General features: G+C 40.6%; 1 protein-coding gene across 1 annotated transcript in view; it reads right to left on the bottom strand.

Moving 5' to 3' along the window:
- Window positions 1–26,505, bottom strand: part of SELENOS (selenoprotein S) — a 352,333-nt gene that overhangs the window by 121,788 nt on the left and 204,040 nt on the right. The window contains exon 4 of the mRNA XM_044078683.1: window positions 16,269–16,358. Within this exon, the coding sequence (XP_043934618.1) occupies window positions 16,269–16,358 (90 nt within the window). The remainder of the gene's footprint in view (window positions 1–16,268; window positions 16,359–26,505) is intronic.

Here is a 26,505-nt window from a genome sequence, read left to right as displayed (position 1 = left end):
GACATGCAACATCATATGAAAATAGCCCTTAGACCAAGCAGGGCTACAGGTAAGCCCCACAGCCAATGTCACATGCATGCATCTTTCATACCCAAATATGACTTACTATCTAACAAACAAAGTTTCAAGAGTGGTTACAATAAGCAAGCAGCTAAGGATGCAATTATCAATATCATTTGCAAAGCAGCAAATTAAGGAAAACTAACAGGAGTCCTACTTACTGACCTAAACCAATTTTGATACAACATCTTGAAATGGTTCTTGGCTTATTTATTACACAAATATTTGCATACCTATAATGGAAAATACATCAGAAAGTGTCAACTCTCATCAAACAAAGCTTATTTATGACCCTTCTACTCTCAGTTTTTATAACTTTCCAGTTTGTCCCCCTTAAGTCATAATGAAGTATATACATTTATGACTTTGTGGTACTCCGTTCACACTACTCATTACCAAAACTCCCAAAAGCCTACAACAGAGTTTTACTTCCATATGACCTGGCTGGCTAAAATGATATAACCACTCTCCTTAATTATCTAAGACTAGCAATGCAATAACTCCAATGTATTTCACCTCACAGCAAGAAAAGCCCTATAAATATAAATGATAATACCAAAGATTGAATACCGTTTACCTCTAATCACACTTATGTCTGCACAAAACACCTGCCAACTCCAGGTAACAGTAAGGTTTCTCTATCATTTCACTGAAAACCTAAATGGTCAAAATGCATATAATCGAAACACAAGAAAACAAAACTATTTTATGGTGGGAGAAAGCACCCCCCCCCCCGACTTTGTGTATCCTTTTAAATTTATATAAACCAACTGTGGAAGCACACAACTGCAGGAAAAGGACAAATTCTCACTGCCCCTTAAAGCAAGATCTCCCACATTCAGATGCAGTTATTTGATATTATGAAACTTCAATATTTTAAGCCAGTGAAAGCAAACATTCAATATTCTGAGCTTATAACCAAATGAATGACACCGGGCATCCATGGTGGTGTAGCGGTTAGCGTTGCCGCCTCACAGCAAGAGGTTCTCCGGTTCAATCCTCAGCTGGGGTGCCTTCTGTGTGGAGTATGTATGTCCTTCCCTGTGGTCGCGTGGGTTTCCCCCGGGTGCTCCAGTTTCTTCCCACATCCCAAAGACATGCTGTAGGTGGATTGGACACTCTAAATTGGCCCTAGGTGTGAGTGCGTGCATGTGTGTGCCTTCTGTGGAAGGTTGGGCGCCGGGCTGGCAAATCGACACCGTAAAACTCCACTGCCAATCATGAGCAGACAGGTGATCCGCTGTGGCAACCCCTAACCGGAAAAAGCCAGAAAAAGAAGATAACCAAATGAATGACACCCAACAATAAGTAAAACCTGCAGATTCATATCCTTAAATGGCCACAGGGGACACCACTACAACATACTGAAGAAAGTTAAATGGTTAGAAATCAATAAAAAGAGCAACAACTCTGTTTCTAAACTACTTCACTTTCAAGCTGTTAACTACTCTTACTGTCCACTGTTAGCTAATAAACTGCACCATAAGCAAGCAAGTTACTCTAAATGCATCACAGAGAACGTTATACAATTGGTAAGGTCTGGCTGCACAAAAAGTTACATTCAAAAAAGCAGTTTCAAATGTTGCAACAGCTGCCTGGAATTCATTAACACCAAAACTCTGTAAACTCAATAATTTTGCCAAATTCAAAAAAGTTACTCTAACACCTCACTGAGATGCACAAGTCTTTATGCTCTGATACAGATTATTTAACAAAGTGAAACAAATAGAACCTGGAAGAAGAACCTGCACAGATTTACAAAGCAGAGTCTAATGTTCATGTCAAGAGGACAACACACGCTGTTAAAAACTAAGAATTACAGACAATGATAACAACTGATGCACTGAAGTGCACTTAGCTTACTGAAATATAAAAACACTTCTAGTGCAGGCCTTTTGCGGCTCATTTAGTAAGTAGGCTGCACAGTGTAAAATATTCTCTACTTCATTAATAATGCCTTGAAACAGTTACATGTAAGAAGGGCAGTTAAAAAAAAAGTTTAAACAAAAGCTACTTTGTTCACTGGGAAAGATGCTCGTCTTTGATAGAGAACAAAAAACTGAAAATATAATATTCCAAAAAGAGGCAGCCAGAAGCAGTGGTTGTGAAGCCACATGAATAACCTAAATTCTCCAGTGCTCAAAATGAGCATGGAAAGTTTTTGAGAAGAAGCCACAAACATATGTTTGAGGACAAATGTCTAATCCTGACTTGTCTTAAATACACAGACCACATCTATGAATCTTCTAATACAGAAGTAGTCTAAGAAATGCTGAGAGAAATAGGGAATGTGTTGTTCCAAGAAGCATTTCCATCAGGAGTTGAGCAGGAGATCAGAATACATCAATGTTTTTGGCAGCCGATCTGAATACCTGCTTCTTGAAGTAGTTCCTAGTACATCAGCATCAAAAGAACAGACCACCGAGTTGCCCAAGTGACAGAAGTCTGGAAGACCGCTGCTCAGAAAAAGACGGCTAGACAGTAACAGACAATTCAATAGACTGCAATTAGTAGTGCTGAAAGATAAAGCTACTGTACTAGGTACTTTATCTACTTGCACATGCCTGATGGGGGAAAAGTTTGCTATTACTGCATTTTCAAAGGAATATCACAATGAAACAAGGACCAAATACATATGTATATAATATTTTATATGAAGAACATTTGCATGTTAATGTGTCTAATGTAATCTACATCAAAACTAAGATTCAGATGCTTCCAAATATAGGGGGAACTACTGTACATATATACCTTTAACAGACTGGCATCTGGTATCCTGTATGCATTAAGCAGTCTAAAAATGAATGTTAATGAAGTTGGCCAAACGCAATCTGTGTCTTTCTGGCTGTGTCCTTTCAAATATCAACTGACATTATACTAGGATGCAAAGCCCAGAGACAAAGAAGGGATCAACAAGTCTTCATCACCACTAAAGTAGGACACATCACCCACAAGGGAATAATGGGGAGGGAGGGGCCACTGCAGGGAAAGATCCAACCAAAACCAATGGGATTCCTGACAAATTGACTGCTACCCAATACCTGAAGAAGGCCCCAGAAGGAAGACATCAGGGGAGTAGCCCCGATTCACCATTCCCCAGACCTAATATAATACAGGACAGTCCTGGCAACCTGGTACAGGTATATGGTAATAAGAACTCAAAGGGCCACAAGAAATCCAAATGGACCTGGACAAGCATTTGCCCCAGAGGATAGGGAAGGGATGGGAAGGTAACACAAAAAGGAGAGGGCTACCCTCACTCCCATACCTAGTTTGTTAGAGACAGACAATATGCTCACTTACAGAATCCATACAATTAAGGTCAGGGGTACTTGCTCCAGACAGAAGTGGGGTGTCACCAGCAGACACTCCCCTAAGGCTCTGTCTAAAGCCCCCTCCTCTTTGATATATATCTCTTTCATGCCAGGGAAATTAACGGCCTATGGCTAACCAAGTTTGCTGATGACTATGTCATTCAAGTGTTGAAAATTTCCAGAAAAGACATAGGCCAAGCAAGTGTGTGTGTTAATCATGGGCTTACAATCAATACCAAGAGATGATTTTCCTTTGATAAATATAGCATTGCTGCAACCGGCCACACACGGATAGCTTTCCACTTAAATACAACACACACATCAGAGACTTGGGTATGTATGTTGACAACATTCTTGTTTGATAACCATTTCTCTGTAGTGACTAGAAAAGCCTTCTGCCTTGTACAGCTTATTGTTCACGGAATCTCCTCAATGTCCAAAGAACTTATAGTCACATCTTTATTTCTTCATTACTATGCCCATCATTGCATATAATGTCGCATATGCATATACCTCACTAAGCAACTAAATTAATGTCAGATCTCAATGCTTCCTCATGAAAAAGATCTTGAGCCACAGTACCCTAAGTTACACTGGTAATTTAAAAGGTCTGCCCCTCCACTTGGTGTCACACAAACGTCCAAGATGTGATGTTTGCTTAGCTTTCCATTCCGTGAATGACCCAGTACTCACTGAACTTTGCACTTAAACAGAATTAGTGCTAAAAGATTCACTCTCTCTTGAGACCTAGACGTGTATTATCACATTAGCACTAATTGAAGCATTACAGGTACTGAACCCACCACTTTCCCATAGGTTATCCTTGCATGTCACAGTACTTCCCATTATCCAGACTGTTTTTAAAGGTTCCAAGGGATGGCCAACTTCAAATTTTCACTTGGGACATGTGGGGAAAAATCTTCTTAATGAGTGACATTGTAAGTCTCCTACAAGTGCAGGTGGCATGGCTGAGCTTCTCAACGGCCTCTCCTTGATCATAAGCTTGGAAAGACTAAATCTATGGAACTACAAACCTACTTAGAAGATTGTCTTCAAGAGGATCTCATGGTCTGCACAGCATCTAAATAAACCACACATCTGAACAGCCAGTGTGAAGGAGAAAGGAGCAAAGGTTTCCCAGGGAAGCTTACCACCTCCCAAAACTAATGTGGAACCTCATTGACAGACCGACAATTATGAATGCAGGATGGGAACCTAGCACTCAGGAAAAGGTACCCTGATTGAGAAAAAAAAAAAAAGACTTCAACTTCTGGTATTAGCAGGCATCTGAACATGAAGGAATATTTGTTTTTAAAGAAACTATTTACTATTGGACATCAAAACGTGGTCTGAAACTCATCCAATACACAAATATTGTAGGAGGTTGAGCTATGCAGCAAAACTGGGTGCATTATCCGTAATCCAAGTTTAAAACCTGTGCCACTTGCTCAGGTTAAGTTCACCCTAGAGACTGGATTCACAGCCGCTTAACACATGCAAGAACAAATAGGCGAGGGAACTCCACTTTGGAATCAAACTCAAACGGAGATCGTCAATGCTTTTACGATTCAAAGATGCTGTGTTAGAATGAAGACCATTCAAGTGTGTAAAATAAATAAATAAAAATAAATTCCTTTCCTACGAACAGCAGGTCAGCAGTATTATGAATCAGCGTCAGTCTCCCTGTTGAATGGAAAATCATCTGAAGCAGTAGTAACCATACATGATATCCTAACTCCAGTCTGGGGCTATTCATAAGCTGGGTTTGATCCTGTGTTGTTTTTATATAACCCACACTGGATCAGAGGAGAATAAAAAAATGCAAACAAAATGCTTTAGTCCCATCAGAACATTATAAAATGAGTAATGTTCTGGGCAGCAAATCTATCAATGAATGACCCCATTTCTGAATTATTGTGCTGAACATATTTTTATTTGCACACTACTTACATGCTACTGATATTTACTTGCTTGGGGTTTCCACTAACACACTAAGATGCACTGCCTTCCTAGATTAGCTCTCTACAGAGTTCCATACTTTTAAAAGCAGACTGAAAAGTTTCTGATACTTCACCCCCACTCAAATCTGTTAAAATACCAGATGTCTGAACCACAACATGCTGAGGAACTAAGACTCTTAGGAAAGTTTTTTTTTAGTATTACCACACTATTCTAGGAACCACTGTGCCAGACTCGGGTGCAGTCCTGAAAAGAAAAAGAAGTTATGTACTCACCATAACACTCCATCTGAGTAGTTCTACTTTATTTGTCTTCAACCTGTGGGTACCGGATCCGTATCGGATCAGAGCCGGCAAGTTCACTAGCATCTGCTCTGAACTCCAAGCTCCTCCCCTTACCTATAATTCACCACCACTCTCTTCAACCCCCAGATCAAGTTTGCTGCCACTTATACTGAGAACCTGACCTGAAAAGAAACCTTACACACCTGAACTTCAGCTAAACAGGCTATTCATATGGTAAGGCCAGGGGGAAGGAGGGAGGGACGGTTGAAGACAAATGAAGTAGAACTACTCAGATGGAATGTTATGGTGAGTACATAACTTCTTTATCTGAAGTAGTCCACTTCATTTGGTCTTCAACCTGTGGGACAGAGTCCCCAGCTACTAAACTCCTGGGGGCCTTCATGGAAGAATATTCCGGAGCACCGCGGAACCAAAGGATGCTCTCCTTCTAGAAATCAAATCCAATTTGTAGTGAGAAATAAAGGTATGAGAAGAGGACCAAGTAGCTGCAGAACAAATATCATCCAATGAGACTCTCGACCAAAAGGCCGCAGAAGTAGCCATTGACCTCGTCAAATGAGCTTTCACCTGACCCGGAGGAGACAAACCTTTATCCTTGTAGACCTGAAGGATGCACAAGGAAATCCACCTAGCAATAGTGACCTTAGAGATAGGTTTACCCAAAAAAGGTTTAGATAAGGACACAAACAACTGGTCAGATTTACAAAAGGTTCTAGTCCTGTGTAAATAAAATCGTAACTGTCTATGAACATCCAACAAGTGGATTCTGTATTCCATTTTGTTAGCAAAATTTGGAAAGAAGACAGGTAAGTTAATGATTATGTTAGCTTGTGATGCGACCTTGGGAAGAAAGGATGGATTAGTATGAAGGGAAACCCTATCCTTATGGAAAATCATGTATGGAATTTTAATAGACAATGCTTGCAGTTCTGACACCCTTTTAGCAGAGGTGATAGCCACTAGAAAAGCTGTTTTCCAAGACAAAAACTTAAGATCCGTGGTTGCTGCAGGTTCAAATGGTGGAGCGACCAAAGCTTAAAGAACCATAGTAAGGTCCCATGGGGGAACAGAATCCTTGACTGGGGGGGAGCGTAACAGGAAAGTACCTTTCATAAAGGCTTTACACAGTCTGGAAGAGGCTAGAGAAGCAGAATTCTCACCCACGTGAAAATGAGACATGGCAGCTAACTGAACTTTAATAGCAGAAGAGGCTGCTTCTTGTTGAAAAATATTTGCTAGGAAGTCAAGAATGGCAGGAACAGGAGCCGTGAAAGGGTCTAAACTCCTTTGAGAAGCCCAAAAGAAAAGCGTTTCCATTTGCTACAGTAAATTTTCCTGGTGGAAGATTTATGAGCTGCCACCAGAATAGACCTGACTGAAGAGGATAATCAAGGAGTCCTAGCAATTAGGGAAACCGGAGCAGTCAAGCCGTGAGCTTCAAACTGTCCAGGCTCTGACGAGGAACCCCCGAGGGGTGTGAAATAAGATCCTGAATGGGATCCAAGATCCCAGGTGGAGCCAGATGATGGACTAAAGGAAGGGAAAGCCATACCTGGCGAGGTCAAAACGGGGCAATGAAGATCACTTTGCTCCCCAGTTGACGGGCTTTCGGTAGAAACCTCGGAATAAGAGGTACTGGAGGGTAAGCACACAGAAGACCGGGAGGCCAAGCATAGACTAGAGCATCTCTAGGGACTCCCCCGGCTGGAGGTTCAGAGCGAAGAACTTGCTGCACTTGGCATTGGAAGGAGATGCGAAGAGATCGCAACAAGGCTGACCCCACTCCAGAAAGATCTGCTCTGTTACTGAAGGATTCAGAGACCACTCATAAGGCATCAGTGTGGTCCGGCTTAACCTGTCCGCTAGGGTGTTGGACCATCCCAGAATGTGTGTTGCTATCAGAAAGCGACCGGTGGAGAAAGCACATTCCCAAACTCTCATGGCCTCGCGACAAAGGGGGTAAGATCTGGTCCCTCCCTGTTTGTTGACATACCAGACCACCAACATGTTGTCTGACTGAATTGCAATGGTTTCCAGAGGAAGAAAGGCATGAAGGGCCTGCAAAGCCAAAAGGACCATCCTCATCTCCAGAATGTTTATATGCAAACTGGTCTCGACAGGGGACCACAGGCCTTGGACTGTCGTACCCAAACAATGCCCCCCCACCTAAGTTGGGAGGCATCCGTGGTTACTGTGGCTTGCACAGTGTCTGGAACAAAAGGTCATCCCTCCAGGATTTCCGGAGAGTACATCCACCAAAAGAAGGGACGACCTGCAGACTCGACTGAGGTGTATTGGATACGATAATGTAAGATCCAACAGGGACCACTGCACTGCTAGAGTCCACTGTAGTACTCATGTGTAACCGGGCACACGGGAGATGCGTTAGGGTCACTGCCATAGAAACTAGGGCCCTCAAAACAGATTCTGCTGAGGGAAGGTTAGAATGGTAGATCAGGGAAACATACATCCTTAGGTTTCAAACTCTCTCCACAGTCAGGAAGATTTCGCACTGTAGTGTGTCTATCCGTGCCCCAATGTAGTCTATCACCTGGACAGGATTTAGAAGAGATCTGGATGCGTTGACTGTAATCCCCAAGTGAAGGGCAAGCTTTAGGAAGTTATCGCTGGTTTGACAAAGTAGACGCCTGGTGGGAGCAGTGAGGAGCCAATCGTCTAGGTAAGACCTGAATCCCCTGAAGCCTCAGGTGAGCCGCTACTACCGCCATCACTTTGGTGAACTCCCTGGGGGCTGTGGTGAGACCAAAGGGTAGGGCTTGAAATTGGTAATGATTGACTCCTACCCGGAAATGGAGGAAACTCCTGGAGCTTCTGTGCATCTTTATGTGATAGCAGGCATCCTGGAGGTCTAACAAGCACATCCAGTCGCTCTCTTGCAGGTACGGCATGATGGACTGTAATGTGACCATCCAGAATTTTTCTTTGGCAACTGACAGGTTCAGGGTAGATAGGTCCAGAATGGACCTTAAGGCCCTCGTTTTCTTTGGCACCAAAAAGAACCTGGAGTAGATGCCTGATCCGGACTGATCTTGGGGGACGGTTTTGATGGATCCTTACTCCAGCAGCTTGGAAATTTCCAGTGCTGTTGCCTCCCTTTGCATGGGTGGTACACCTGGGAGGTGTTTGGGAGGAACCATAAACGGGATTGAGTATTCTCTGGATATGATCTGAAGCACCCAGAGGTCTGATTGATGTTACGGACTTCCCATGCCGCCAGGTGCAACGGACAATCGACCCCCGACTGCCTCCAGAGTAGAGTAGTCGGGCAACCTCTCAGGGTTGCTGCCCGGGCCTGTCCGAAAATGGTTCTCGAGACCAAAAATTCTTCGGACCCCCTCTGCCTCTGGACTGGTGTCTATCCTGTCCCCCTCTGCCTCTGGGGGAAGAACAGCCCTGAGTGTCCCAGGAATACTGAGACTTCCGGAACCACATCTTCTTTTGCCCTCACTGATTCCGGGGAAAGGATCTTTGAGGGTTCGAGAAGCGGATCCTGGCGGCAGATGGCGTCTTCCAGTCTTTCTCACTCTGGACCAAAGTCTCTTTGACGGTCTTACCAAAAAGGGTAGAGCCATCATAGGGGGCATTGACAAAGGACACCTTGAAAGGTTCTGAAAACTGACACAATCTGAGCCAGGCGTTGCACCTCATGGACACGCCGGAACCAGCTGCCCTAGCCGCTCCTTCAGTAGCATGTGAAAGGAGTTGCATGGACATATTGGAAACTGCTCTTAAAGTGGCCATCCTCGTGGAGGACGTGTGTCTGTCCTCCTGCGACATGGACTTAGGGAGAGACTCAGCCAGTTCCTTGAGCAGGCCACGCTGCAGTCTGGTAACGTGGGCCAGGTAGTTCAGCGCCCTGACGGAAAAGGTCACTTGACGCATAAACCCGCTTCCCTAAGCAGTCCATCATCCTAGACTCTCGGTCAGGGGGAATGAACCGAGGAACTCCCCTGGGCTAGTTCCTTTTTAGTAGCTGCTGCTACCACCATAGCATCTAAAGGGGAACCCCTGTTCCACATTGGTCTGAGGGTGGACTCAAGATTTTGTTTGGAAGTTTCGGGATTGGTTCCACGGTGTCCGGCTCCTTCCAGGCCCACGATGACACCAGGTCCAGCAGGGGATCTGCGGGAGGACACACACAGGAAGTAGATGAGCCCATGCCGAAAGCCTCCAGGAACACATTCGTCAGAGGAAAGCTTGGAGGCGGACCAACCTCCCCACTGGCGTAGGATTTCCATGATGTCTCCAAAGGAGACACCCTCGGGAGGTGATCTGGGGGAACCTTCCCCATCATCCAAATCAGTGTCCTCAGTGAGGGACTCTGGGGGAGTCCAAGTGCCTCCTCTTACACGTATGCTTGCGAGGCACGTCTCCGGTGGGGCTCTCTGGGAGGAACTCGCAAGCCACTTGTTCCTCGGGGGAACCGCCTGGGGCTCCTCGAGCATGGGCTGTCCCTCTGGTAAAATGATGGGATTCATAGACAGAGCAGAGGGAGTCAGGGTGGAGTCTGAGGAAATAGTCAAGGGTCTCGATCCAGTGGAGAGAACCCTTTCTACCACGTCAAATGCAGAGGAAGAATGAGCCTCCTGGGCCACCATTAAAGAAACTGATCTCCCCAGATCAGACTTGAGAATCTGAGCCAGGTCCAACGTGGACGGAGCTCTGAGGGGGGGAACTTGGCCCAACAACGCCGGAGCCGGTGGAAAAAGTTCCGCTCCATCGGATCCGACCCCCAAGCTCCGGTTCAGAGAGCCACTCGCATTCGAACTGGTCAGATCAGACATGCTCCAGGCAGCTGCTGGCAGCGATAAGACATGTATCGTTGGCACCGACCCCCTGACAAAGACCATCCTCCGATACAAATACTCCAAACCCGGTGGACAGATCGGAGAAGGAGAAATTGGCGTGAAGAAAGGAAGTGAGCTCCCCCCATCAGAGGGAGAGGGGGGCTGGTAAGACTCCCATCTAGATCTGAGTACGATTAAACCTCCTCATCATTTTATCCATGTCGACTTCAGATAAACTTTGGGTAGACCTCGACGGGGCCACAGACTCCGACCTGGCGGGTCGAGGAACCAAGACCCTAGATGGTGGTGTTGGCTCCTCCGGCTCCAGGGAAAATCTCGGAGATCGGAGCAGAGGGGAGTCATGGATACTAGACCGACTCCTGGAGTAGAAGCAGAAAGGTCCAAGGACCTTTTATGTTTTTCTGGCCTGTGCTCTCTCTCTCTCCTCGCTGCCTCTTCTGCACTCCATATCCACAGGCTTAGAAATGGGAGGTCGAGTCCCAGCCTGGGAGGGAAGAGAAGCAAGGACAAGAGAGGAAGGAAAGGCAGCCACAGCAGCCGCTGTGACCGAAGCAGTGGATGAAGCAGCTGCCTCAGTAGTGGGAAGAAGGCCTTTCAGGGCCAACATAGCCTGTCTATCCTTAATAGCGCACAGGTTAAACCCCACACAAATGGAACAGTCTTGTACTCAAATGTGCTACACCCAAGCACAAAAAACAGAGTGTGGCCATCGGCTGGTGACACTTTGTGGCCACACTCAGTGCATCTCTTAAATACTGGCTTGGTGTCAGCCATGTCTTTACAGAAAAAAGCAGCACACGCAACACGAGAAAGAAAAAAGAGAAAAACAAACTATTTCCTACTCTGATCCACTCACCACATACTCAAAGGCACCCAGTACACTGAGGGGGGGGGGGCAACACACTAACTTAGCTAACACTGAAAAAACTACAGAAAAAGCCCTAAACACGACGCACCAGCATGGGGGAGGAGGAGAGGGAACCTACACTAACAGCTAACACTCAAACCATTATGAAAAAACTGGTTATTTATCAAAAAAGCCCAACTCACAAACTCGAAGCTCAGGATCATGATGCTTCAGGCAAGCTGCGGCAAACGAGATCTGGGGGTTGGAAGGGAGTGGTGGTGTATTATGGGTAATGGGAGGAGCTTGGAGCTCAGAGCAGATGCTAGTGAACTTGCTGGCTCAGATCCGATACGGATCCGGTATCCACAGGTTGAAAACCAAATGAAGTAAACTACTTCAGATAACTGGTTATACAGGATACAATATATCTCACAGTCCTCATGTACTCCAGTGCAGGAGTTCGCTTGTGGCAGAAATATGTATTTTACCTACATTATTTTAGTAACTGGTTAAGTGGTCTAGCTTTCGGTCACAACTACAACCACACAAAGCAAACACAATTACAGGCAATATGGCAGAATAAGCTATCTTAGTCAGACAATACAAAATAAACACACAGCAACACATTAAGCACATCCAGAAAACAGTTCTTAATGAATTAGTTATTCTGTACTGCAAAGACATATTTACTATATTTACAACAATACTAAGCGAATTATATGGAAAGTGCAAAGCTTAATTACGGTACGAGTAATGTCAAAATAATAGATATAACCTAGCATCATCTCTTTAGTGGCAGAGTTTACAGAAAGCTTAAGTAAATGTTTGGGTGGACACTGCATCTGTCATTTAGCCTGAACCTTTGAAGCATTTTTATTTACATGATTCCAGATATCTTTAAGAAGGTTTCAAAGCAGACTGTAATCCAATGTGCTTGTGAAGTTCTGTAGAAGGCTAATCCAACTAGCTGATGTGATTCTGGGGAATGCTCCTTCTCCCATAACCCTCTGGGTAGGATGCTTGACCAAGTCCATTTGGATTTTTAGTGGCCCTTTCATCTACCTGTGCCAGGTTGCCAGGACTGTCCTGCCTTATAGCAGCCCTTTTTTTTCCATTTTACAAACAATATGACTGATAATGAATAGCCATGATACTACTGTAATTAGCTCTGTAACCATGCTATCTATCCATAAGAATGTCATTTTCAAATACATGCAAGTTTTTGTTGGTATAAGATTTTTTTTTTTAAGAATTTTTGGTATGGGACAGATAAGACTGGCTCATAGTCATAAGCTGAAGAGAGAAGAATGACTTTGATGAGTGATAGTAAACAAGAATGTTTGAAACTACAAATGTTAGAGAGAGGCTGAAAATGAATGCTAATGTTTGCAGACTGAGTTGGCTCCATACTGGAGGAAAATACTGATGCAGTCAATGGAAGAACGGGTTGTACGAATATCAAGTTTGTTCAAGCAATTATTTTACTGTTTTTTCATGGAGATGTTTTACAACAGAATGGGGTTTCTTTATTAAGGAGTGGGATGGAGGTCCTGGATTGTGCTGTGGATAGTTAGAGAAGTTGGAAAATACCGAGGAGGAGGAAGTTTTGGAAAAGGTAAGGTGGTGCTTAGTCATTTGAAGCCCAGAATGTTGGGGGGGCCCCAAGGGAGACTGTTGAAAAATTCAGCTTCACTGTTCTTTAGTCTAGTAGTTTTCTGATACTGTAAATAACAATTGTGAGAAGTGGCATCTTGTGGATTTCCAAGTTTTCTACGCATTTTTTCTGTTGATGACCATTTTTCTAAGGGTTGGGGAAATCGAGGGCAACTGGTAGTTTTTAACTGATGATTCTCATGGAAATAGATGGGTAAGTGGGATCAGTGCAAAAATAGGTGACTGGAAGAGTTAAATTTCTTGAGCTGTTAGTTACTCGTGTCTTTACACTTGTGAGAGTGTTCTCCCTACAAATTATTTTCCTAATTCTTACTGGGAAGGTATCTTCCCTACCATTGTGCCAAAGAAGGCTAATTAAAATCTCAGTCACACTTTTTAGTGTACCCAGCATAGGATGCACAGTTTTCTCCACTTGTTCTCCCCAAAAGGCACCCAAGAAATCTTCTTTACTTATGTAACCAGTTTTAACTTTTAACATGTCCTACCAAATGGTTTGATACTGGTTTGATATTGGTTCTCTTGGCACTGTGACATTCTTAGCCTTTGAATTGCATGTAGAGAATCTGGTTCGCCCAGCCAACCTTGCTTTTTGGAAGGATCACATGTGATCCTGCCCAAAAAAAATCCATAAAAAACACACAAAAGTCACCACACGTCAAGATTTAATGAAGCTTTCAGGTCTACACCCTTCCTCAGCATATAAAAAATACATCCATTCATTACTTTTAAATAGAGGATTAGTTCTATCACATGATTAAGCCAGCCATAATACTTAAAGGAACATGAACAATTAACCTATCCTAAGCATTAGTTAAAATCTAACTTTTATAAGCATTCATTCAAAACATTCATTAAAAAGATGGTTATAAATACTAAACAATTACATATACAGTATAAAATATAAAAATGTAAACAATATATAAACATATAGGAAGTAACAGAGCCACAAACATTCAAAGATATTGTTTTTGCCTATTTATCAAAATTGGTTTTATACTAACAGCACTATTAAGACCAGGTGGTTTATCTGCTTGTAAACGAACTATCCATTCATATTCCCTTGTTTGTAGATAGTTATCTAGATCACTTCCCCTTGGTCCTAGAGTTAACACACAAATAACTCTAAATTTAAAAGTGTGATCTGGGAAGTTCATTATATGCCTATACAACCCATTTGATTCAACTTTTCTTTTCATTTCAGACTTGTGCTCTATTATTCTATCCTTTAATTTCCTACATGTTTTTCCCACATAAAATACATTACATTGTGTGCACGTTGCTAAATAAACTAATTTTGTCGTATTACAGTCAGCCCTACATTTAAAGGTGAATTCTTCATTTGTTAAGGGATGCTGAAAATATCCTATTGTTTCATATATATCCATACAACAAGTGCAATTATGACACTTATATGTTCCTATTTTAGTTGGTATATTTTTTGGAACATCAATAAAATCTTTATAACAGAGCATCTGTTTTATTGATTGCCCATTCCTGTAGGCAAATCTTGGTCTCAAACCCAGGATGCCCCTCAATTCAGTTGGGCCATCAGTATCACCCAGTTCTTTTCAATAATCTTACAAACTTTTATGGTGTTGGTGTTATAACTTGTAACAAATCTTACAACATCATCTTTTATTTTATTTTCACCACCTTCTGTTATTTGATCTTGATGTTCCGTATTTGTGAATCCAAAGATAGGTTTATATATGTTTTTTCTTCCTTGTATAACCTCATCACATGCTTGATTTACATCTGTTAACAAATAACCACTTTTCACAAATTCATCCTTCATTTTATTAAGCTGCTCTATAAAACTATTTTCCTCAGTAGTAAGTCTACTAACCCTTATTAATTGCGACTTTAAAATTCCCTTGTAAATATGTGGTGGGTGCATACTGTTCATCTTAAGATATCTTTCAGCATATACTTCCTTCTTATGTACCCTAGTTACTACTCTATCATAGTTTTTCTGAATACTCACATCTAAAAAAACTATCTCATGTAATGAGTATTCCATTTTAAACTCAAAAAAATCTGTAGTACTATTCAAATACTGCACAAAACTCTCTAATTTAAGTACTGTCCCTGTCCACGTAAAAAACCAATCATCTACAAATCTACAATAACTATTTAGCAAATGGCTAAATCTATTAGTTTCATTCATTACATATTCCTTTTCCCAAATATATAGCACCATATTGGCAAAACTATTGGCCACTGATGTTCCCATGACCACCCCATTTAGTTGTTGATATGGCGTTCCATCAAAAATAAAAATATTTTTTGTCAACACCAATTCAAGTAATGAACATATATTTTCTATCTCACGTGGTTGAAGCATAGATTCCACCATTAACAATTTTCTAATGGCATCTATTCCATATTCTATCGGGATGACTGTAAATATGAGTTCTGAGGTCAACTGTTACTCATTTTACTTATTTTTATTCTTTTTGGTCTTCACTACTAGATCATCTAAGCCCATTCTATTGATCCGTTTATTCACTGTCTTGGCAGGAAGTAGCCATTGCTGACAGGGATGAGAAATTCAAGATGCTGTGGTATCATCTTCAAAAGCTCGGCTTATCATTGCATTTAAATGTTTGTCACAGCCACACACAGTTTTTCTTTAGCAATATGAATGAGGCAAGCGATGAATTCATGCAGACTGTGTGCATATAAACACACCTACTCTGACATAAAACATATTTTGCCCATGCAGCTCTGACAGCATATCCCCTTGGCAGCACTCTCTCCACCCAATACCAAACTTTGTCCCTGAAGTACATTTTCCCAAATGCTCCAAAACAGAGCAGGCTTTCATTCTTGCATTCCTCCCATAACTGGCAGATCTTTTACAACCAAACTTGCTACAAGTAGCACAAACTGACTCTTTGCCACTTTGTTAATGGACTGGACCAGAACTGACTGAAATCAAACACTGTTAATGTAACTGTATTTTTAGATTACGTTTTCCAACGCTCAACATGCTTAACTTACTCATATATTTTAGGAGCATTATAAATAAATTAAAAATAATAGGATTTTGTAAGCTCTGTTAGATCTTTAACATTTACCTGTGCTACCAATGACTCAGATGAAACCTCAGTTCAAATTCTCATAAAAAGAACAGCATCTCAGGAATACAGCCACTGCCTAATACTGCACGGTGTCAAATCATTTTACATCATTAGTGTGGTGCTGGATATCAAAGCAGCAAAATAAAAAAATGCTAAGCTTGGCATTTTCAAAACATGCAAAATTAGTTGTGTGGTACCTGGTTCAGTTTTAGTTTCCCTTTGTAGCTTTTGCCCTCTTGCATGCTTTCCCACATTTCTATCTTCTGCTTTCTTTTTTCTTCCTCAAGCTGGTTAAAAACAACATAATGTGAACATTACATGTGAGCATAAGTAATATCGCTGTTCATAAGCATACAAAAAGACTTTTCGGTGTCTATATTTCTGTTTTATAAAATATCAAACCTTATACAGAGTTGTAAACATATGCATACACTCTATTGTAAATGTTTATGTATTCTTAAGACATCAGATGGGCACTTGTACATAGTAAACATTTCCAAGTAAAATACTGAATACGTTTTAAAAATGCTTACACAAACGAGTTTGTACATACACATACATACACACACAATACAAACATATGGGAAGTCTCTCACAAAGGTTTAACATAGCAAAGCCAGCTACCTTGGCACAGAAGGATAAAGGCCCTACTAGAGGCAAGGTGACCTGAAGTGAATTAGCAGCTTGGGCACTTCAATAAGTTGGTAGGACTTACTGTTGTACCCATTCCAGGATTTGAAGGTGATCCAGAGTTGCCCAATGCTTCAAATCCATCTGAGGAGAGGAGGTGCAGCAAGAAGTGGTCCCTGAGGTGGCCACCATACGAAACTGGAAGTAGCTATCATAGCGAGTACAAAGAACAAGTACCCATAATCAGGAAGGGAACTGCGATGAACATCACCATATTCTTGCACAGGGGAGGGGTAAGGCCTAAGATGCCTTCATTGTCAGAATGCTGGCAAGGGCACAAATCACCACTGGAGCTGCCTGTATGAGCCCCCCCCCCCAGCTAGCCAGCTCTCTGGGAACATAAAGGATGATGGAATAAATGGGCATGGCTGTTGGGGGAAACTTGATGGTCAACAGGAGCGGCACACAAAAAAAGGATATAAAAAAAGGTTTACTACAATAATTTTATAAAAGCACTGCTAAGAGAGATACTTTAACAGTACTCCTTTGAGAAATAAATACTTCATTTATTCAAAGCACATAAGCATTTCTAGAATCTAATACAAGTGATGGAGTCCCACAGACTCTAAAACCACTGTGTCAAAACCAGGGACTTGAGCACCTTGAGGATTGTGTATGCTGTCACTCACGCTCAAAGTCAAATATGACTTCAGGCAAGCAACTGCCACACCTAACCCAAAACACTGAGTTTGAGTGAGGTTCATGCGGCAAGAGTTGGGGGGGGCAGGTAGGGGAAGTTAGAGAGCAATCAGAATTTAGGTATAGGGAGGTAGGTGGGAGGTTTAAAGAGTGATAGGGTCTTTTGGGTTAAAGAGAAGAAGTGAAGTTTTAGGATAAGGGAGCAACGACTTTTGGTTGGGAGTTTTATGGTTAGAGTTAGGATTCTGGAACAGCTATACAGCTTGATATGTTTGAGGTCAACATAGAAGTGGACTAGTAGGAGTTCGAGAACTTACTTTTTTGAGAAAAAGTGTCAGCAAACAAGTTTGTCACGTGTTACTAGCACAAGAACACGTAGTGAACCTGCCTTACATTCCTCAGTTTTCTCACTGATTACGTTTCTCCCAGAAGTTCTCATGGCATCAACTTTAGCGTACTTCAGTCTCGTGCCAACAGCAAATAACGCACTTCCTGTGGTTGCAGATCTAATACTGCCTCAATTTGTCTTCAATAGATCTGAGCAAGGAACTGTTCTTTAAGTGGACAAAGTGAGGCTTGTCATTCCCCTACATTTCTAACAAAATACAGGCCACAATACATTTTCACCATTGTGAGTGAAACCAAAGCTTAGGTGCAGTATGTACAAGTTTTCACTGCTGTAGGGAAAGATTACTTCATATAAACTAGATATTCTTGCTGTTGAGAAATCTAGCTAAGCTGCCACATTAGGGATGCAGAAGTTCTTCTCCAGAATAATATATTCTAACAAATAGGGAGAATAAATAAAAATATGCTGCTTTGTATACAGAAATACCCTAAATTGTCCTGTGGTTACTGACCACTTTTACTCTATGCACAGGAGTTCACTGCTCCATCAGATACTCCCAAAAGTAAAGAGGGTAGATTCCCTCCCCTTTGCTCAATGCTGATGTTATTAAAAATTAATCATACTGGCAACTCCTACAATGATGAAAAAGGCAGACCCAGCAAACAAATGAGCAAAAAAACACAATCCACAGCTCCACGGAGAATGAGACGTCCAACCAAAAAGTTTTTTTTTTTGTAAAACCAGCTTATACTTTTAAGGATTAAAGCTGGTTTTACAAAAAAATGTGGTTGGACGTCTCATTCTCCGTGGTGCTGTGGATTGTGTTTTAACTCCTATAATGACTGTAAGGTATCCTTAGTACTTCCTTACTTCCATAAAGCTACCTGGCTTAGCACAACTCTACTACCAGAGCAGACTATCTGTGGTAGAGAAAACAGAATTATTGACTTCTTGCACTATCTGTTGATGCTACAGTTGACTCAGGTACACTGGGTGATATCATCAGTGATAAGTAAACATTCATTCTGGCATCAGGGTAAGATCTAAAACAAACACAATTATTTTCTATCTAGAAAGCTTAGGAATTTTAACACTAATACATTCAACCAAATACTCCGCTCCTTGAACTGTTTACTGACCCCACTAACAATCCAACCACGATTTGGTAGCAAAAATTAACTCCATCTTCCTGTGCACATTTCCGGAACTGGTTTGAGTTTGAATCTGCTACCAACAAGTCAAGCTAAGCTCTCTGTTGTAAGTCACATCAGAAGAATAAGTGTGTATGCCACACAGAGATAATACCTTGCAACATTATCAAAAACAGCAGGACTATCGGATGGCACTTAACAAATACAGGGGAATCAGAAATCTCACAAAAGTCATGTTACTCAACCAGCAAAAAGTGTACTTTACAAATAAGCAAACAATGTTAATAAATCTAAGCACTTCTGGATGAAAGTTTAGCAAATGTTACATCCATTTAAAACCAAATAGCCCAACTGTCTTCCTCCACTGGAGCACCAAGAAGTTGTAAAGCAATTCAGCACCTACTTTAAATTCTCAACAGATTCCACCAGATCTCAGTTGTAGTCATGACTCCCCAGTTTACTCTTAAAGATCATGAACTGAAAGATTATTAAATGATTAGTGAATCTCAAACCACACAGCCTTGGAGATGATAAACGGATTGTAGTTAACCACTCAATTATCTCCAACTTTTCTCATTTTGCTGCATCCATGAGATCTGTGTACTCAAGAAAGCCATAATGGACTCTCTGCACAAACACAGATCATAAACACAAATGAGCAATTTTCATCACACTGCCAGATACTCTGCACTTTTTCTAATTACTAAAATACTAAACAAATGTGCTCATTCATAGATCTTGCATTAACAGTAATATCTGCAAACTTACTGCTAAGTATCAACAGAGTCTGCTTAGGACATGGGACAGATTTATGAAATCTACATAGAACCTCGATTATGCTCTGAAACAAAAAAAAAATACCCTTGTTATGTTGAGGTTCATACATGAGAATCTAGCAATAATAGGCTTGTTACAGCAATGTTCTTAAGTACATCTAAATGAATTATGCACATATGCTGCTATCAACACAGTACTGCACTGGAGACCAAATGTAACACTTCACGCTGCTATAAAACAAGAGTCAAAAGCAAAATGCATCTCTAATCAACCATAAATCTTAAAGCTGTTAGATATTTTGCGCTGTCACACTTTTTTGTAATGGGAGTACATTGTGGCAGTAAATTATGAGCATGTCTCTTGATCATGGGTATTTGTCATTTTTTCTTGAATCCATTTCTCAGACACATACAACAATGTGGTTATGACTAAAGACTTAATCCTTGAAGTTATACAGAACTTAAATAAAGCAATAAGTACTTTTCTTTTGGATTTGTGTAAAATCTTTGACAGAGCCAACCACTATTACCTGCTGCACAATCTCTTTACAACTGACTCTCTCCAAATGCTAAACACTGGTTTAGCAGTTAAATGGAACAAATAACATGCCACCCCGCCATCTGTAGCCTTTTTCAGTGTCCTGCAATGTTAGGTGTTTAACCCATTAGTATAAAATGATGTGTAAAAACACCATCATGCTTTCAAATGAACATGATATGAAGATTACATCCAACTTAGCCTGGCTACCATATTCTGGACTCTGACACCCTCGCAAAGATCAAAAACAATCCTAATAAGGAAGTGTCCATTACTCCACAAATGGCCACATCTAAAGTCATCATCAAATGTGTTAATGCCCACAAAGATAAAAGCATTTTCAGATAAAATTCTTGGGGTCATTCTCCGTTTTCTCAGTTGTTTTTATTGAAAATGTTAACAAAACATTAATATATGATAACAAAAATATGATAACAAAAATATTATAACACAAATATACACATCCAAAAGAATAATAACAAACTAAAATAACTATTCACAATGGTGTCTACTATAAAACAAAGCTTTTTAAACAGAAAAAGAAATATGAGTAGTTGTTCATTTAATAATTAAAGTCTGTTTATCCAGCAGTTCTTTGAATTTCAACCATACATTATATGAAGAGGTGATTCAAGATGTTCTTGACTTGATCTTGATAAGTTCAAGATGACACACTTCAGTTGCCAAGTGTACAAATTCCTTCATAGTAGGAGTTGTCTGAGTTTTCCAGTTCTTGGTGGTGACTTTTCTTGCTAATGTTAAGATACTCCACAGAAGAGAGTATTTTATTTTCATGACACAAGTGGGAATAGGTATATTAAATAAAATATTTGGTCAGCATAAATTTATCAATAAAAACAGACTGCAAGAGAAAATTCATATCTCCATATGCTTTAAGTTTTATACAATCGTAAAACATATTCTGCCAGTCAGCTTTAACATTTAGTTTACATCTCCAGCATTCTATATCTTTATTACACATCAAGTAAACTTTATGAGGTGTGACAAAGGTTCCATGTAAAAACTTCCAAGGGAATATCCTCCACCTTAGTGAAGAAGTAGTTTGTTTGGAAGACTGGAGTATTAGTTTATCATTTTCACTTGGGGAGTTATTAACAAATCTAAAATAACCCCAATAGCTTTATCTGTGAAATACTATTGATTTCTTATATACCTTACATATTTTAGATAGAAGCCCCTTTATAATTATATTCTGGTGCATTAGAATAATGAAAGAATTTCTAACTATTGGTTGCATTAGCTTAATCTTATGTTCAACTAATTGTCTACAGTTTTGAATTTCTAACCACATATCTTTGCTTAACCTCAACTATTTAATGATATGGTCAACATTTTGTAACTTTCCATTGTCTAGTAATTGATACCAGTATTAACAGATTTTTGTCTAAATGGAGGCATTGTTGTTAAATTAAATGTATTAATACTATTTTGAGTATAGGCAATTGGAAATATGAAGAAAATCCATGCTTTATATTCGGGGCTCCTGAAAATTAAAAATTTTAAAGGAGCTTATTATTGCATAAATATAAGAGTTAACTGGTTTGTTTTTGTTGTCTATAAAATAGTATTTTACTAACCAATGAAATTTATAGATTTGCTCAACATATCAAAAAAGTAACTTCCAAAGCCATACAACTGGACTTCTCTTTTGGGCCAAGTTCTTGATGACAGACTATACCAGGGTAGTAAGAACTAAATAATTTATTTACCCATACATTAGCCCCTAAGGGATTAAACAGGGATTGCAACTGGATGTATGTAATTAATTAAGCTGGTTAATTGGTCTTAATGAAGTGTTGTTTTATTTGTGGGGTTATTTAATGTATCTTTCTCAAGATGGTGCCTGCACTCCAGGGAATGCTTTTTTTGCAGAGGCACTATAGATAATAAATTCCTTGCTTTATTCTGTAGCAGTCTTTTTTTTCCTTTACCCAGACCTCTCTGCACATCCTAGAGATGACCAACTTCCAAATCATCTCCCTGCTGACAAGCTCAAGTACGGCCATTTTGTTCTCACCACTACTAGTCTTTAAGAAGTTAAATGACTTGAGTTGTCCAACTCAGTAAAAGTTAACTCAATTTTCCTTTGTGCTGAGACTGCTATGTTGGAAAAGTGTTCTTGCTCTCAGTGTTCTACACAAAGAATAATCTGCTAGATCACTTCACTTATCAAATGCATCAATGATGAAAGTGAGTCACACAGGTGACCATCTTAAAAGGAATGGCAAGTAAATCTAGTGTACATTTGGCAGAAAGTTGGAATGAACTTTACACAAAGTCTCACTGGAACAATAACTGGACCTTTTAAGAGTTGTGTGATCTAGAATCTCCTTCCTCCAAATGAGAGGCCTTGCACACCATCCAATGTACAGATTAGTCTATATTAATGCAGAATGAGCACTTTAATCTCCTCTGCATGTTGCTGCCTTCCATCTTCCACCTTACCCCCTTCAAGCCTTACTCAACTCTTCTTTTAGAGAACCCTCACTCCTCTTGCCCAGTCTTCTCTCCCGCCATATCTCCTTGCTTATACATAACATATAACTGTCTTATTCCCTGCAGGTTACTCTGTGGCTGGTGATACTGCTAGAATATGGTGTACACATTTAGGTAATGCTACAAAATAAAGCTTAGCTCTTCAGTTGTGCATTTTGGCACACACGTTATTCAACATGTGCTCTCTATCATGTGCTAAGTTTACACTGATGTTTCAATTCTACATTTATGCTGCTTATATTTTGTTTATTGCTTCAATACTTTTTTCACCATTACTACCAGAATCCATCATCATGTACTACTATTGACTATTTTGTACTGCCTGGAACATCTCTCACTGACTGCAAACACAAATATGTTATGAATGCACAAATGGATATCACAGTTGTATGCAATGAAAAAAAACACTTCTACATTGTAGAGCAACCGTACTTGCGCATGGAGGTGGAGGGAGAATAGCCTAAATGAAATACATTCTCAAAGACCTGCTGTTAAAGTGTTACATTCACCTGTATTGCCTTACTTCTACATGACAAATTTCAAAACACATGAAAGGAATCCACAATTGTAGCTTCCAAAACCTGGGATGTGGAAGAACACCTGACAGTGCATTCAGTTCAGTTCTAGAAATTCTCCTTGGTAAATGAAATATACAACTGACCTGTTATTCTAACAGAGGCAGTCTTACCCACATAGTGCCAGAGCTGCCTATCAATATCCACAGTATACAAATCACTCCATCCCTTATTTTCTTATTTGCAGAACTAGGTAAATATTGACTTAACATTCTTTCCAAGAACATCTTTTAAATATATGATAGATTTATTATCGGTGACAGTTAAACAGTACATATCAAAAGCTTTTAACTCTACAATTTTCTTAGCAGACATAAAAGTTACTACAAACCAGTTTTTTCAGAAAATAAATTTAATGGCAGCACATAGACTTCCAAAATGGCTGCACCCCGATCAACAGATTGATTACATTTCTTCCAATATAAAAATGTTTAAAAAACTGTGAAAATGTTAGTAAAAGATATCAATTTGGGTAAATTCTATTACTGGCTAATAAATGTATGGCCTGCACGCCAACAAAGAAGAAATTTGGAGGAACTAAAAGAAGACAAACCAAAAAAGTAGAAAGAAAAACTGTCTGGAAAGAATGTGGCAACTGTTCAGCAAAAATCAATTGAAGTTTTAAAATATGGCACAGGAGATGGTTTCCAGTAGTTTTGAGGGGAAAAATAAATCAAATGTACCAAGAGTAAAATAAGGAAGTCACTGAACGAAAATATAAAGTCAAATAACAAAAGGTTGGAAAAATCGAAGCTTTAGCTGTTGAGATGAATGGATAAAACTGTGAAAAATCAGAGACTGAAATAAAAAGGCTCATTGAGCATGAAGCTTCTCAAGAGCAGTAGTTAAAAAAAATGTAGTATTAGAAGACAGAGCACAAAGGAAACACCTGTGACTTTCAGCTGAACCAGGGAAACTGAAAGGAACAGACTACATTAATTTTACAATGTACGAATAAGCAACTGGACTGGTGATCCACAGCAGGATTTGCTAAATGAGAGGGCATACTGTGTGTGCATGCTGCTAATGTGGCCATGATACAGCAGGCAAGACCCATATAAGCAAAGATGCAAACATACCAGCAAAAAGAGCTGCTTTTGACAAATTTGTGGCAGAAAGGAAAAGTATTAAAAATTAAGGACAGCAGAGTGTTTGCGAAAAATGATTATTCACTGTACATCAGGAAGAGAGAAAAGTACAGTTTTGTACCTACCATAAATGTAGATGTCCGAGAGGTATGCATCTGCAGTTCTAACAAATGGGTTGTCCTGCCTCAGGCAGCCCTTCGGTCGGCCGGATTCCAAAGTCTGGGTCTGGCCTCGGCTGATGTCGCACTTCACCCGACGTCATAGCTGCAGTTCAGCGGGTATAAAGGCATCAGCCTACGCCATTTTCCTCAGTGTTTCTTGCCCCAGATGCCAGGCGCCCTCTAGGAAGGCTAAATTTGGATAAATGCAAATGTTTCCAAACAATAGACAGCAAATAGAAATAAACATGTATATACATATATACCAACAAATACACCATAATAGATTCCCCCAGCTAGCTACAAGAAGGGCAAATACCCTAGGAGTACCACAGAGGGGAAGGAGTGACTGCAGATGCATACCTCTCGGACATCTACATTTATGGTAGGTACAAAACTGTACTATGTCCTTCAAGGATGCATCTGCAGTCCTAACAAATGGGTAGAATACCATAGCCAAACTGGGGGAGGAGGCACTAAGGAGGCACTAAGAGTTTATGGTGTAGTTAAGATCCCTTGCAAAACAGCAGTGGCAAAACCTGCTCGGAGTCTGGAATATAGAGGTAGATTATAATGCTTGGCAAATGTATGCACGGAGCTCCAAGTAGCAGCCTCTAAAATGTCTTTGGTAGCCACAAGAAGGCTGTAGTAGTGGCTGTAGCGAGTTGTGAAAAGTAACAAAATCTAATGCAATTTCCTATCCATTTTGAGATTGTTTGTTTGGAAATTGCTTTTCCTTCCATTCCTGTTGCAAATGCTACCAGAAGTTGGTCAGTTTTTCTATTGTTCTTGGTTCTGTCCAAGTAGTTGTTGGTAGGTGTATAGCTTGGTTTAAAGATACCCTGGAGCCCACTTTCGGCATAAAGGTAGGATTAGTTCTCATGGACACTCTATCCTGATGGAAGATAAGGAAGGGTTGTACTGCCATTAATGCCTGTAATTCAGAAACCCTTCTAGCTGAAGTGATTGCAAGCAGGAATGCAGTTTTCCAAAATAAGTACTGTAATTCTGCTGTTGCTGCTGGTTCAAAAGGGGGAAGTGTCAGCTTTTCTAACACAAAGTTCAAGTCCCATGTAGGCAATGGTGGTTTCCTTGGTGGCTTTACATTTTTTAATTCCTCTCAGAAACTGCCTGAGTAGAGGTTGAGAAAAGACTGGAGGATCCATGTTGTACTGTGCTGAAATTGCTGATGCATGAATCTTAATGGAGGAGTAAGACAGGCCATTGTGGAAAAGCTCTGCTAAATATTCCAGGATGTTAGCTATGTTTGCCAATGATGCATCTACTCCTTTTGTTGTACTTCAAATGAGATATCTTTTCCATTTTGCTGAATAAGTTTTCCTTGTTGAGGGTCTGCGAGCCTCCAAGATAATGTCTTTAACCCTTTGAGACAAATCTGGGTTATGTTGTCTTATGTAATGTTCCAAGCAGCTAGCTGCAGCATTTTCAAGTTTGGATGCAGGATTTTGAAGTTGTTCTGTGTTAGTAGCAGAGGTAGTAGGGGTAGAGGCCATGTGTGTTCCCGAGACATACTCCTTAGTAGCGGGTACCAATGTTGCCTCGGCCAGTCTGGAGCTATCAAGATGATCCTTGGGTGATCTTCTTTGATCTTCAGTAGCACTTTGTGCATCTAGGGGAGAGGTGGGAATGCATATGCTGTTAGGTTTTTCCAACTGAAGGATAGGGAGTCCACCTTCCAAGCAAGTGGGTGGTATGTCCTTGTGCAGAATTTTTTCAACTGGTGGTTGTGTGGGGATGCGAACAGGTCTATTTCTGGTAGTCCCCATTTCCTTGTAATGGATTTGAAGATGTCTGGATGCAGCATCCATTCGTGGGCATCCGTGGTAGTTCTGCTTAAGATGTCTGCTAGAATATTTTCTTTTCCTGGCACAAATATGGCCTGGAGCTGAATGTTGAGGTTCAGGGCCACATTCCAGAGGTCCATTGCCATCC

The sequence above is a fragment of the Protopterus annectens genome, chromosome 7.part1, assembly GCF_019279795.1.
Source record: "Protopterus annectens isolate FY-2018-M chromosome 7.part1, PAN1.0, whole genome shotgun sequence".
Taxonomy (NCBI): domain Eukaryota; kingdom Metazoa; phylum Chordata; order Ceratodontiformes; family Protopteridae; genus Protopterus; species Protopterus annectens.
This window is presented reverse-complemented; position numbering and strand designations above follow the sequence as displayed.